General features: G+C 49.6%; 1 protein-coding gene across 2 annotated transcripts in view; it reads left to right on the top strand.

The window, feature by feature from the left end:
- Positions 1-219: 219 nt before the first annotated feature.
- The window catches only part of LPCAT1 (lysophosphatidylcholine acyltransferase 1), a 157,258-nt gene continuing 143,754 nt past the window's right edge, over positions 220-13,723 (top strand). For both annotated transcript variants that reach the window (XR_013226574.1, XM_077310364.1), the window contains exon 1: positions 220-565. Coding sequence is in view for 1 of the 2 variants with exons in the window: in XM_077310364.1 (XP_077166479.1) it covers positions 422-565 (144 nt within the window). In the remaining variant the exon portion in view is untranslated. The remainder of the gene's footprint in view (positions 566-13,723) is intronic.

Here is a 13,723-nt window from a genome sequence, read left to right as displayed (position 1 = left end):
GCCAGGCCAGCCCGGCCAGCCAGCCAGCCAGGGCGGGCGGGAACAGGTGCTCCGGCGGGGGGGGGAGGGGAGGGGAGGGGAGGGGAGGGGGAGAGCTTTGATTTCCCGCCCACGCGGCTGAACATCCGGCGGGGGGGGGCTCTCCCCCTCCCTCCCTCCCTCCCTCCGTCCGCATCCTGCCCCCGCGCATCACTGGGCGCAGCGCGCAGGCGCACCCCGAGGGCGGCGCTGGAGGCTGACAGGAGCGCCTCTCTCTCTCTCTCTCGCTCTCTCTCCGGGGACCGGCGGATCTCCTCCCCCCGCGCCCCCTCCCCGCCCCGCGCCGCGTCGCCCCCGCCTCCTCCCCCCTCCCCTCCCCCTCCCGGTCGTCGTCCGTGTCGTCGTGGTCGTGGGCCCGGCCCGGCCTGGCCTGGGCGGCATCATGAGGCTGCGGGGCCGGGGATGCTGCGCCCGGGGCGGAGGCGGAGGCGGCGGCAGAGCGGAGGAGGAGCAGGAGCCGCGAGGGCCGCCCGTGCGGAGCCCCTTCGCCCACCAGCTGCGCTTCAGCGCCCGGCAGAAAGCCAAGGTGGGCCCGGGGGGGGGGGCGGGGATGGGGGGGCGGGGAGGGCCCTCCAGCAGCAGCAGCAGCAGCAGCAGCAGCAGCCCCCCCTCTCCACTCCCCCCTCCCCTCCCCCCCTCCGGGGCTCCGGCGACCCCGGCCCGGATTTGTCGCGCCGCTCTCAGGATCTCGGGCGGGCCCAGGGCAGGCTCGGGGGGGGGGGGGAGGCCCCTGGCGATCGCGGAAGGAGCACGAGCCGCCCGGGGCCCTCCTCGGCTCCCCCAGGGGCGCGCGGGGGCTGCCCTCCAGCCTCCGCCAGAGGCCCCGCAGCGGCCAAGTTCAGGGAAGGAAGCGTCCTCGTCCGGCTGCCCGCGGGGAAGGGGGGCCCAGGGCCTGCTCCCAATGGCACGCGGCGTGCTCAGAGGTCGAGAGAGTAGCAAGCCATCGCAGAAGCTTCAGCGAGGTCCCAATGGGCCGTCGTAACCCTGAAAATGCTGCCACAGAGCAAAAATCTGAGCTTATTTTGTTTTTCACTTTTATGGGATAAGTCAGCCTTTCTCAGCCAGAGCTTTATGAAACCCTGGGGTTTCCTGAGGGCCCTGGAAGGGTTTCCTGGAAGGGTGGGAGTTAATTAATATGTTTAAAATATGTTAAACAAATAATGGGTAATATAACCCTATGACCTGCCCCGCTCCCAGAAGATGGGCCTGGAAGGGGAAGGGGGCCCTGGGTGGCCATGTGCGGTTCCCAACCATATTCAGCACTTCTGGGGTTTCTTGAAGCCTGAAGAATGTTTCTGGGGTTTCCCAACATTTAAAAAGTTGAGCAAGGCTGGGATAAGGATTGTTGAAGTGCCCTGTGCAAGGAACACTCTGGTGTGCTTGCATTCAGGAGGGGGGGGGAGGGCTACTACTCATCATCCCAAGTGCCCTGATGTTATTTTCTGTTATTTGCAGTGCTGTGCTGATCCATAAAATCACATGGCAATCAGGAAATGGCAGGTTGCACAATCAACAGAGGGAAAAATTATTCAAGCCCTAACATAGTTTCAGAAGGTAGAGCAGCTAGATTAGAGTCCAGCAGCATCTACGCAGCCAACATGATTGTGTGTGTGTGTGTGTGTGAGTGTGTGTGTGGGGGGGGGAGAAACTTTAAAAAGTCCCTTAATCAGATACCTGAAACCTGCTGAAATGATAAACTGTGATTTGGAATAAATAACATGGAAGCCCCCGTGTGGACGTTTCCTTTTAACAAAATCTATCCATCCTCAGTTCACATTCAGTTTCTGCTGTTATATTACTCTGATGATGATGATGATGATGATGATGATGATGATGATGATGATGTTGACTAGAGGACAACCTTACCTACGCTGGTAGCCAAGTGTCTCCCGTATACATACCTAATTCTCCAGAATGGTATAGTGGTTAAGAGCAGTGGCCTCTAATCTGGAGAACTGGGGGTGATTCCCCACTCCTCCTCCTCCTCCACATGCAGCCAGCTGGGTGACTTTGGGTTAGTCACAGTTCTATCAGAACTCTCTCAGCCTCACCTACCTCACAGGTTGTCTGTTGTAGACAGAGGCGATTGTAAACCATGTTGAGACTCGTTCAGGTAGATAAAAGTGGAGCATAAAAACCAACTCTTCTTTGTAATCCACAAAAACATGACTATCCTAAGCTGAGTTAAGAAACTTCCAAGGCTGTTAACATCAGTTGACTTGGATGGCTATGACTCTGTTTAGGGTGGTACTTATTTTTTCACTTTTTCTGGAAGTAATTAATTTGGCATTATGTGAAAAGTTATTTCTGTTAAACTGCCTATCAATGTTGTTTTTTTATTGTAGTGTGGGAGAATTTAGAAGAAGAAGAAGAAGAAGAAGAAGATTTGGTTCTTATATGCCGCTTTTCCCTACCCGAAGGAGGCTCAAAGCGGCTTGCAGTCACCTTCCCATTCCTCTCCCCACAACAGACACCCTGTGAGGTGGGTGAGGCTGAGAGAGCCCTGATATCACTGCCCGGTCAGAACAGTTTTATCAGTGCCGTGGCGAGCCCAAGGCCATCCAGCTGGTTGCATGTGGGGGAGTGCAGAATCGAACCTGGCGTGCCAGATTAGAAGTCCACACTCCTAACCACTACCCAAACTGGCTCTTTAACCAATCATTTATTAATTCATTTATTTATGCTGTTTTTCTACATAATGGGAGGATTCAGAATGGTGTACAACATTTCCCTCTTCTCCATTTTATCCTTACAACAATCCTGTGTGTTAGGATAAGCTCAGTCAGACCAATGTAGCCTACTGGTTCTATAATAAGATGATAATCTCCGAGTTTGATCTTTTGCTTTGGTAAAATATGTGGGTTCATAGGAGGAACACCAGGCTGTTGGGCAAACAAACAGCACTTTATTGATGATCTCATCAGTGAGTACATGTAGCAGATGACGAGACTAACCCCCCCCCCCGAGAAAATCCCAATTTATAAACATAAAATACAGACAAAAGAATCTCCCAGTGCGGACTTTTAATCTGGCGAACTAAACTAGAACGTGTCCAGAGGAGGGCAACCAAGATGGTGAGGAGTTTGGAGACCAAGACATATGAAGAAAGGTTGGGGGAGCTTGGTCTGTTTAGCCTAGAGAGGAGACGACAGAGAGGGGATCTGATAACCATCTTCAAGTATTTAAAAGGGTGTCATGTGGAGGATGGAGCAGAGTTGTTCTCTCTTGCCCCAGAGGAACGGACCAGAACGAATGGGATGAAATTAATTCAAAAGAAATTCCATCCAAACTTCCGGAAGAAGTTCCTGACAGTTAGAGTGGTTTCTCAGTGGAACAGGCTTCCTCAGGAGTTGGTGGGTTCTCCATCTTTGGAAATTTTTAAACAGAGGCTGGAGAGCCATCTGACTGAGAGGCTGATTCCGTGAAGGCAAAGGGGTGGCAGGTTACAGTAGATGAGCGATTGGGATGTGAGTGTCCTGCATAGTGCAGGGGGTTGGACTAGATGACCCATGAGGTCCCTTCCAAGTCTATTATTCTATGATTCTATGAGCCGGATTTGATTCTGCACTCCCCCACATGCAGCTAAGTATCTCTCGTATACATACCTAATTCTCTAAAATGGTGTTTTGGTTAAGAGCAGTGGCCTCTAATCTGGAGAACTGGGGGTGATTCCCCACTCCTCGCCACAGCACTGATAAAGCTGTTCTGACTGAGCAGTGATATCAGGGCTTCCTCAGCCTCCCCTCCCTCACAGGGTGTCTGTTGTGGGGAGAGGAAAGGGAAGGCGACTGTAAGCTGCTTTGAGACTCCTTTGGGTAGAGAAAAAGTGGCATATAAAAACTAGCTCTTCTTTAACATCTTTATGCGCTCTCTGCACCAATGACTTTCTGAACTGAACAGTTAATGTTACCTTTTGAAAATTCTGTGAAAGATGAAAGAAGGCATGTCTTAGTCACTTAGGAGATGGTGCTGTGGAATGTCATGTAAACTGGTTTAGTTCTGGAGCAGAGACAGGTTGGGCGAGGTCCTGTGGAGTGACAGGGGCTGCTGGAAAGCTGGGCGCTGGCTTGGTCAGCATCTGCACAGACAGTTACGTTGCTGTAATAGGCTGGATGGGCTATCTGTTAGCAGCAGTGACCACTGTGGTTGCTGGGCTCAGCAGTGCCTCTGGTGCAGCTGGTCTGGATTCGTGCTGGTGGAAGTTGCGGCTGTCAGAGGCTTGGACACGGTAGGACACGGGACCAGTTGCCTGTGTAATGGTGGCTGGGATCCAGTTGGGGTTGTCATGGGTGAAAGTGCAGGGTGCAGTGAAGAATTCTTTATGTGCTCACACGGTTGCATCATGGTCTGGGTGCAACTGGTCCAGGAGGGTGCGGAGTCTCCAGCCCATCAACAGAAAGCGACTGTAAGCTGCTTTGACCCTCTTTTGGGTAGGGAAAAGCGGCATATAAGAACCAACTCTTCTTCTTCTTCTACTTACAGGTTGGGTCATCTGTTGTTAGTTTCCTTTCTGGGTTTGATTTGCGAGATTCAGTGTCAAGCTGACACAGAATTGCGGGTGCTTGACCTAAAATACCTCCATGGGTGAGAATTGTTTGGTCCTCAGCGTCATCAACTGGCGGTTGCTGGTAAACCTGGGCTAGGTCGAGTTTGGCAAAGACCTTGCCCCCTGCCAGAGATGCCAAAAGGTGGCTGATAACAGGCACTGGGTAAGAGTGGTATTGCAGTGCCTTATTCAGGATGCAGTCCATGCAGATGCTGATGTCCCCATTTGGCTTGATGGGGTCTCCCAACGTATGTTTGGCACCGGCTAAAGGATGCCCTCTGCCAGAAGCTTGTTAAGCTCCATGTTGATATGGGACTTTAAGTGAAGGGAACCCTTCTGTCCTTGAGGCAGATGGACGCCACCTCGGGTCAAGAGCCAAGGAAACCAGGAGGCCAATGTAACGGCTGAGCAAGTTGTCAAAACTGGCTGGAAACTTGCTGCAAACATCCTCTGATGATGTGATCTGGAGCAAATAGATTCCACTTACGGTGATTCCAGGAGATTGGGGCACTCTCCTTCGACAACAACCAGAGGCAGATGACAAGAAAAGTTCTCAAAACAAAGACAAAATCACCCACACCTCATACTGGAATGCAGCCAGCCTGGAAGTCTTAAACAATGAACTTTGCAGTGAACTTTGCAATGAAAGTTTGCAGAGGGGAACTTCTGTCAGGCCACAGGCATTTAAGAGTCAAACTAGAAATAATGGAAATAGATGTCCCAGTGTCCAGTTCTCTGGAACAGGAAGCCTCCTCTATGCTCACTGACAGCCAGATCTTCTTGAGGCCATTGCACATGGAGTTGATGCAGACCAAGTGGGTACTGGTGATCAGATGACATGGGTGACTGGCTGCAGCAGGCTCACACTGTGAAGTTCACATTTGTTTGTTCTTTGTTGATCCCCTTGGTAGGGTGTGTCCTCAGCGGATTGTTGCTGCAACATGGACACAGGCTGAGAATGGCACACTTGGGCTATGTGCCCGTTCTTGCTGCAGGCCCGGCAAATGGCCTCATGGGACTTGCAAATGCTCTGTGGATGCTGGGCCCCACAGCTGGCACATGGTCCTGTGGTGGGTGCTGGAAGACACCGCAGATGCCCAGTGGCATGATCCACTTCAGCCTTGTCTTCCTGGGAGTCCTCAACATCCTTGACACCAACTCCTCCCAGGACCCCTTACCCCATTTATTTAGACACTCATGGTTACAGATGTGCAGTGTGTTTTTTCCTCTGCTGCACAATTGTGCAACAGTATGATAATTCAGGAACTTCTTATGTCCTATCACTGTGCTCAGAAGAGTTAGAAACCTTCCTCCAGAATAAAGGAGCTTTGCTATGATGGAGAAACAACAGCATTAACAGACAAGGGCTAATTTTAAAAGTTGGTCTTAAAGGTGTCAGTGGACTCAAACTTTGTTGTGCTCATTACAAAATTACATTTTGTTATTGTTTGTTTGTTCCAGTGTTGCTGCTTTCTGCTTTGTTCTGGTCATTGCTTTATATTGTATGTATTCTGCCCTACTTTGTGTCCTGTCACCACTTCTGGAACTTAAAATACTTTGTAATCTAAAATGTTTTCTTCGCATCTTATACGTCTGCACCTGTTCAGAGATAACAAAGGGTTCAGAACATTCTGGAAACAAAGTTTGATAATGAATCACTGGATACAGGAAAGCTGTAACTCTTCTGAATCTGAGAACTGAACAAGTTGCACACCTCATAATAAAAATAAGGAAGATACTAGACTAGCTTCCAAGCCCGTTCCTAAGAACAGGCCTTGAAAGGGTTCCCTCGTTAGTAGGCCCTCCAGAAGGACCCTTTGCCCAGGGCCCTCTCCCCTTACCTGCTGCTGGCTCCAGGCACTGAGGCGTCTGAGAGCAAAGAGGCTAGAGTCCAGGGACGGAGGAGTGGGAGCTGCAGGGGCTTTGCTGGCTGCACCCTGATTGGCTCTATTCCAAATTGGACAGCCGGACACATTCCACCCCCCCCCCAGACTGTTTCACAAATATAGAGAGGAACAATGGATAAGGGTATGATATTGCCTGATATCAGAATCTGAATTCCAGGTTCTATGGTGATTTACCAATTCTTTGCCCGTAGTTGACAACTTACTGCTTGGTCTTAGATATCTCCCCCCCCCCTTTTTCCAATTCCTTATTGACAAAGAAATAGATTATAAATCAGGGTCACTGGCAGAAAGTCACTAATTCAAGTGTAGGGGGTTATCAGATTTAATTCTAACCATACTATTTTAAAATGCAACACAATGTTGTATTCTGGAAATGTTTCTCTACCAAACATAATGTCCTGCTGGGTGGAAAACCAGATGTTGAGTATATGGGAAACTTTCTCTGCTCCCAATTTGGGGATTTGGTAGACCTTGCATATTGTCTTTTGAGCTTCCTGAAAATAAAATTTACTATTTCTAGCATAATTCCTGTTTAGTGACAAGCTGTTAACACTAAAAGGAGAAAATATTCCTATCAACCACAAACCTGTGAAAATGCCAAAATGTATTCTAGAATTAGGGACATAGCCCATTTAAAAAATGGGACAAAGAATGAAAGGGAGGCCGGCTAGCAAGGTGAACCAGTTGGGGGGGGGGATGGTGGAGTGCACCCTGCTGGCCTCCCTCACCTTCCCAGCAGCCAGGAAGGCGGGGAACACAGCTCACTGTGGTAGAGCACAGTCTGCTGGCCTCTCTCACCTTCCTGGCACCTAGGAAGGCAGGGAGCAGTATACACCTTGCCAGAGCATACCCAGCTGGCTACCCTTGCCTTCTCAGCAGCCAGGAAGGTGGGGAAGGTTGTGTGGCAGTTCCCAGCTCCCTTCCCTCACCTTCCCATTGTGCATGCCCAGCCAGCTTCCCTCACTTTCCTGGCAACCAGGAACACAGTGAACGGTGTGCATTTCCCATTATCCAGGAGGGGTGGGGCTGTGGCAGAGGGAGGCGGTGGGCTAGTGGTGGGCTGCCCAGAGCCCTGCAGCTTGCCTCCTGATGGCTCTTTGCCCTTCTGGGAAGCACTAAGAGGAGGTGGATGGGGTGGGAAAAGTCTGCGATTGATCCTTCTGATGCCTGGCTCTTACTCTGTAAGAGCCAAACTGAGGTGCACGTCGTCAGAAGAACTGTCAAGCTCAGTTTTAAAACTGCTTTTCTTGCTTCTATAATAGTGCAGAAATGATATCTTCATTTGCCATTTTTTACTATTTAGAGAATATTCTGATTGGATTATTTAATCCTACTTTTCTTTTTCAAAAGAAAAATAATAATTTGATTTGATTATCTTTCTTTTTCCAAAGAAAAACTTAAGGTGACTAAAAATATATTGTAAAAGGGGCCTTGAGGCAGGCTGTTGGAAGGAACCTTGGCTGAATCTGCACTCACTTTGTTTATTCAGTTGTGGATCCTGCTGAATCGAGATTGATTTGAACTTGGCTCTTCCTCTATCCCCCCCCCATTGAAACAGAAAAGTGTTCAGCATGTAGTTAGGGAAGCTCAGAAGGGGAGGGGGGATCTAAGCGCAGCAGGAGTCGCTTTCTTTTCTTGAAGGGGACGGGAAGAGAGGATTGGAGACAACAGAGGAGGGAGAAAAAAACCCATAGGCAAATCTCTACCGAGAGACGTTAGGGCTTCTGGAACTTCTGCTGAGAGAAGTTAGGGCTTCCCCTTTAAGGCAAACTTGCAGCCTGGGAGCAAGGAAGCCTTTGAACTGAAGCCTGGGCCAGTCAGGGCTTTTTGATTACAGAGGCTCAGCAGCTAGAATAAGAAGAGATCTGCATGCTTTCTCATACTGTTTTTTTCATATATTGAGGGTTATATCCACTCTAGGGCAGAGTCTGCACTTACTTTGTTTATTCCATTGTCAATCCTGTTGAATTCAGATCGCTTTGATCTCGGGTCTTCCTCTCCCCCCCCCCCATTGAAACAGGAAAGTCTTCTGCACGTGGTTAGGGAAGTTCAGAAGGGGGGGGGAGCCAAGCCTCTTTCTTTCTTTTCTTGAAGGGTGGGGAGAAGAGCCAAGCAGGGAGCCTCTTTATTTTTTTTGAGGGGGGGGGGCAGCAGGAGAGGATAGAAAAAGGCAGAGAAAGGAGAAAAAATCCAGGACCCACAGAAGTTGAGAGAAATTAGGGGCTTCTCCTTTAAGGCAAGCTTGTCACATGACCAGGTGTAGCCTATCAGAGGTTTTCTACCACGGAGCTTTCTTTCCCAATCCGGATTTGAAAAATATTGAGCGTTAAAAGCATTCAAAGATATCGCACAATAAAGGTAGGGTCACTCCGGATCAATCCTTCTTGCTGCAGAAGGAAAATTTAAATTGCCCCAAATCCAAACAGAAATCGCATTCTGTGTAGAGGGCAGGGACTGAATCGACCTGGGGTTGGAATAAAAGCTCCGTGTAATTTACACCTAGGATATCATGTGGAAAAGGTAGGGTCACTCTGGATCAATCATGCTTGTTGCAGAGCGAAAATTTAAATAGGACAAGATCAAAATGGAAATTGCATTAAGTGGAGCTGGCAGGGACTGAATCGACCTGGGATTGGAATAAAAGCTCCGCACAGACTCAGCCCTAGTTTTCTACCCCTCTCCTCCTTCTGCAAGGGTTGTTGTTGATAGGGATGGAGTTTGCTGGGCAGGGGTGATAAGAGGGATGTTATTCTGTTGCCCTTTCCTACTGCAGACTTCTTGCCTCATTAGCTCTTGGACTAGGGAATTTAGCTTTGGATAAAATTCTGTTTTCCCCATTTGTCTTCCTGCCAAATTTAACAAGTTTGTGAAACATTTCGAATTCTAAGGGAACAGAGTAATGGTTTAAAAAGTAATTTGCATAATGTTGAAAATTTTTTTAATGTTTTAGCAGACAGATGACATGAGCCTGGAATTCTTCCAGCTGTTGTTAAGGGCGATTATAATGAAATCCGTTTGATAATCTAAATTGTAATTTTTCTAGTGTCCAAATGAAACCAGCTATCAAAGCACATTGGAGTTACCCACTTATAATCTGTCCTTCCACCTGCATTGCTCACACACACACACACACACCCTTCCACCCTGGCTCCCAGTCAAAAGTTGGAGTTGGAATAGAGCAGCAGTAAGAGTTGAAGGTAATAGCCAAATTGGGGAGGAAGTGACTGTGGGTGAGATGCAGGTTAAGATGTGATAGTCTAGGTACTCAGGCATGGTGGCGAACATGTCAGTATGTTGGATAACTGTCATCTCATTCATCTTAGAAATTCAAGTGTTCTTGTGGGCTGAATCACTTTAGTTTATAATTATCATGTGATTAAGATATAAATATCCTCTGCGGTTCCCAGCTGATGAATCCTCAGCAGCCAGAAAGTATTTCTTATTAGCTTCCAGATGTATTGGGGGTATAATCCAAGCAAATTAAGTTCTGTTGATTTCAGTGGAAGAGTTAAAATGTATGCTTAAGTAAAAATCTTAGTTTCAATTGAGTGCTGAATTAACTGTATTATTTACATTTATTCTCATTCTTTATTTTATTAATGATATAATGCTGTGGTCCCCAACCTTTTTCACACTGGGGTCCGGCGGCAGCAGGAAGGGTGATTGCCTGGCTGCGCATGCCGTGCATGCGTGGCCGAAAATGCGCAATACGCATGCGCGAAAGTGCCGTGCATGGGCATTTTTGGCCGCGCATGCACATTGCGCGTGAGCGGCCCTGCTTCCCTCTCCCCCCTTCCCACAGTAAGAAGCTTGCCGGGCCGCAAGCTTGCGGCCTGGGAAGTTTCTTACTGCGGGGGGGGGGCGGGGAGAGGGAGCCGCAGCCCGGTGCCAGGGCCTTCACGGCCTGACACCGGGACTCAGCCCGGTAGTTGGGGACCACCGATATAATGTGCCCTTTGTTTTCGAGGTAGGCAGAAGATAAATTACTGAAATCTTCAGGCTGATGATGGGATTCTTGAAAAGAAAGCAGGACGAAAGTAACTATTCCTTGCTTAAGTTAGCATAAAATCGGTTTGTGCTGTTCTAGGTGCCTATAGTTCCTTGGCTCTAGCCTCAAGTTTACAGGCTCTAGTTGATCCCTCATGGTTAGCCATACATCTGGAGGGTTGTCTCCCCATTTTACCACATAATAGGGATCAAGTGGTCAAGGGTGGCTCACCAGTTAGCCAGCATGAATAATAGAATCATAGAATCATAGAGTTGGAAGGGGCCATACAGGCCATCTAGTCCAACCCCCTGCCCAATGCAGGATCAGCCCTAAGCATCCTAAAGCAATCCTAAAGCATGCTCTGTGGTCCGAGGGATCTGCCTTTTTCCTGTTAGTGGAATCCCCTCCCCTCAGGGCCGATGGCTGCTCTTGATCAGGAGTCCATCCCCCCCCCCTCCCTTCAGGCCTGCTGTGAAGGAGCCTCTAACAGCCACTGCTGGAGGCCAGGAGCACCTTTCTCTCTGTGTTGTGCCGAGGGCAGCCGTTGTTGCTGCTGCTCTCCCAACAGCAGCGCAGGGATGTCTGGGCAGGGGCACGTATTCCTTCCGAAGGGGCATGCAGTTTAGCAGTTGGCTGGCAGGAAGCCTGCATAAAAGCCCCTTCTCACGTATCATCCTGCTGGGCTGGGCTGGCCTCGCTGCTGGAGGGAAGATGGCGCCAAGTCATGAATGTCTCTTTTTGCCACCTCTCCAAACATTTTAAGTCTACTAAACAGGGTTGTTGTGCAGATGACACTAAGTACTGTTGCAGGAGGTTTTTTGCCTCCTGTTTCACCCGCCCAACAACCCTGCATGGTAGGCCTCAAATGTTTCTTCTGCACAGCAATCCTATTCATCCTCCTAAGCAGCCATATTTTGCCTGGGAAGCTGATCTTCATAGTCTAGAGAGGAGCTGTAATTCCAGGAGCTCTCCAGGCCCTACCTGGAGGTTGGCTACCCCTGGGTTGAGAATATTCCCTGAGATTTGGAGATGGGGTCTGGGGAGCGTACAATGACTCAGATTCCCCTCTCTGAAGCAGCCATTTCTGGCTGGGGAGCTGATCTTTGTGGTCTGGAGAGGAGCAGTGACATCGGAGATGAAGAGTGGACTGAGGGGGGGGGGCACGTGGTGCCAGTGTGTCCTGCCTGGGCAGTGGCTCTGGGCAGCCCTTTCCAACAACAGTTTTCTAGAACCTTTAGTATCTTTTTGCGCAACTGGCTTCATTGCCAGTCTGTTTTATTGTTGGAGGCTTGTTCTACTAACCTGCATTGGTACACACTCCATATTTGTTCTCCCTAATAATTGATAAAGGTCCCTATGGGCAGAACACTGTCCAGGACACATCAGGTGCGCTCACTGGGCATGGCCAGATTGGGCTGGCCCCTGGAGCACCCACCTCCAGAGGCTGGTCACGACCTGCACAGCCAGCTTCGCGGGCAGACAGTTTCTCTGCTGACTTGCCTTGGCTGCCAGCCCAACGCACCCACCAGCGGCCATGCCTGCCTGGCCGCCTCCAAAGACGGCAGCCCAGGCCTATAGGCTCCTCCACCACGCTCCTCGACGCCCGACTGCCTTGCCTTCACCCCAGCCGCCAGCACACCGCATGCCTCCAGCACCCTGCGCCAGCACACCCACCTCCGTCCAACTTGCCCCAGCCGCCAGCCATGACTTAAGGTAGGGTTGAAGCCTGCTTCTCCGTTGGGGCACTTTGCTAGCACCCGTTGCATTCCTAGTAGTCTTATACGCCAGCAAAGACTTTAATTTTAGGACCTTGTATAGCCGAGGTATTATTCACTATGCTGCAGTGGCTCTCTGTCCCACTATGTACTCCTGTATAGCTGTACCCTGGAAATTTAGAGTAGGATAGTGGTTACAGCATGTGAGCACCTTGCTGGACTAGAAGAAGAGTTGGGAGTCTCAAAGCAGCTTACAATTGCCTTCCCTTCCTCTCTCTTCCCTTTTCTGTGAGGTGGGAGGGACTGAGAGAGCTCTGACAGAACTGCTCTAAGAACCAATCTAACAAGACTGTGACCAGCCCTAGGTGTAAGGTCCCAGTCAATTTCTCCCAATAAGTACACTTTGTTGAAGAAAGATCTTCATATTGAAAGTACTAGGGGCAGAGCCTGTTTCACCCAGCAATGCCGTAGGCCAGTGGTCCCCAACCTTTTTATCACCGGGGACCAGTCAACGCTTGACAATTTTGCTGAGGCCCGGGAGGGGGGTAGTCTTTTGCTGTGGGACATCGCCGCTGCCGCCCAAGCCCCTGCTCCACTTGTTTTCCTGCCAGCAGAGCTGCGCAGTGCCACGCCGAGGAAGAGCCCCAGCCATGGAGGCTGCTGGAGAGCACCAAAGGTGAGCTGGCAGCAGAGTGGCAGGGCAGCCCCCGAGGCAGCTGCTGGGGAGGAGGACGAGGAGGAGCCGCGGCCCGGTACCCACTGATCTACGGACCGGCACTGGTCCCCGGACCAGGGGTTGGGGACCACTGCCCTAGGCGCTAGGATGTAGGTTGGCACTGGGTCCTTCCTGGGTGCTGGCACTCCTCCCCTTGATGGATCTTGGGATTCAGCAGAGTGAAGTGGTAGCAGAGCAGTTCTGTCAGAGCTTTCTCAGCTCTACCTTTTTTTTGCTATGTTTAGCACTTCTTGCTAGCCTAGGACTGCTTTTTAAGAATATTTGTGAAGAACTCTGAAGAAATGTGCTTTAGGAATACTTATTTATTTACTGCAAATCTAGTAGTGTATAAGGCAGGTTGCACTGAAAGAGCTTGACTTGCAAGACTTCTCCATTGTGAAATGAAAAGACTGACATGAGAGTATTGGAACGCCACAGCTCAGACAGTAAGAAAAGTTACAGAAGATCCTATATGTATTAGGTACCCATATTACATAAAAATGGTGATAAGCATTGTGTATGCATGTGTTAAGTGCCATCAAGTTGTTTACAGCTTATGGTGACCCTGTGTATTCAATGACCTCTCAAATGTTCTGTCATTAGCAGCCCTAGAAGCTGAGTGGTGTGGCTTTGTTTGAGTCAGTCCAGCTCATATTGGGTCTTCCTTTTTTTCTTCAACCTTTCCTAGCGTTATTGTCTTTTCCAATGACTCTTCGTATTATACAATAACCTTAGTTTAATCATTTTAGTTTGTAGGGATAGTTCAGGCTTAATTTGATCTAGGGCCCACTGGTTTTTCTTTTGGGGAATCCA

This window comes from Paroedura picta, chromosome 14 (genome assembly GCF_049243985.1).
Source record: "Paroedura picta isolate Pp20150507F chromosome 14, Ppicta_v3.0, whole genome shotgun sequence".
Classification (NCBI taxonomy): Eukaryota; Metazoa; Chordata; class Lepidosauria; order Squamata; family Gekkonidae; genus Paroedura; species Paroedura picta.
Note: the sequence above shows the minus strand (reverse complement) of the source record. Positions and strands in the feature narration are given on the sequence as shown.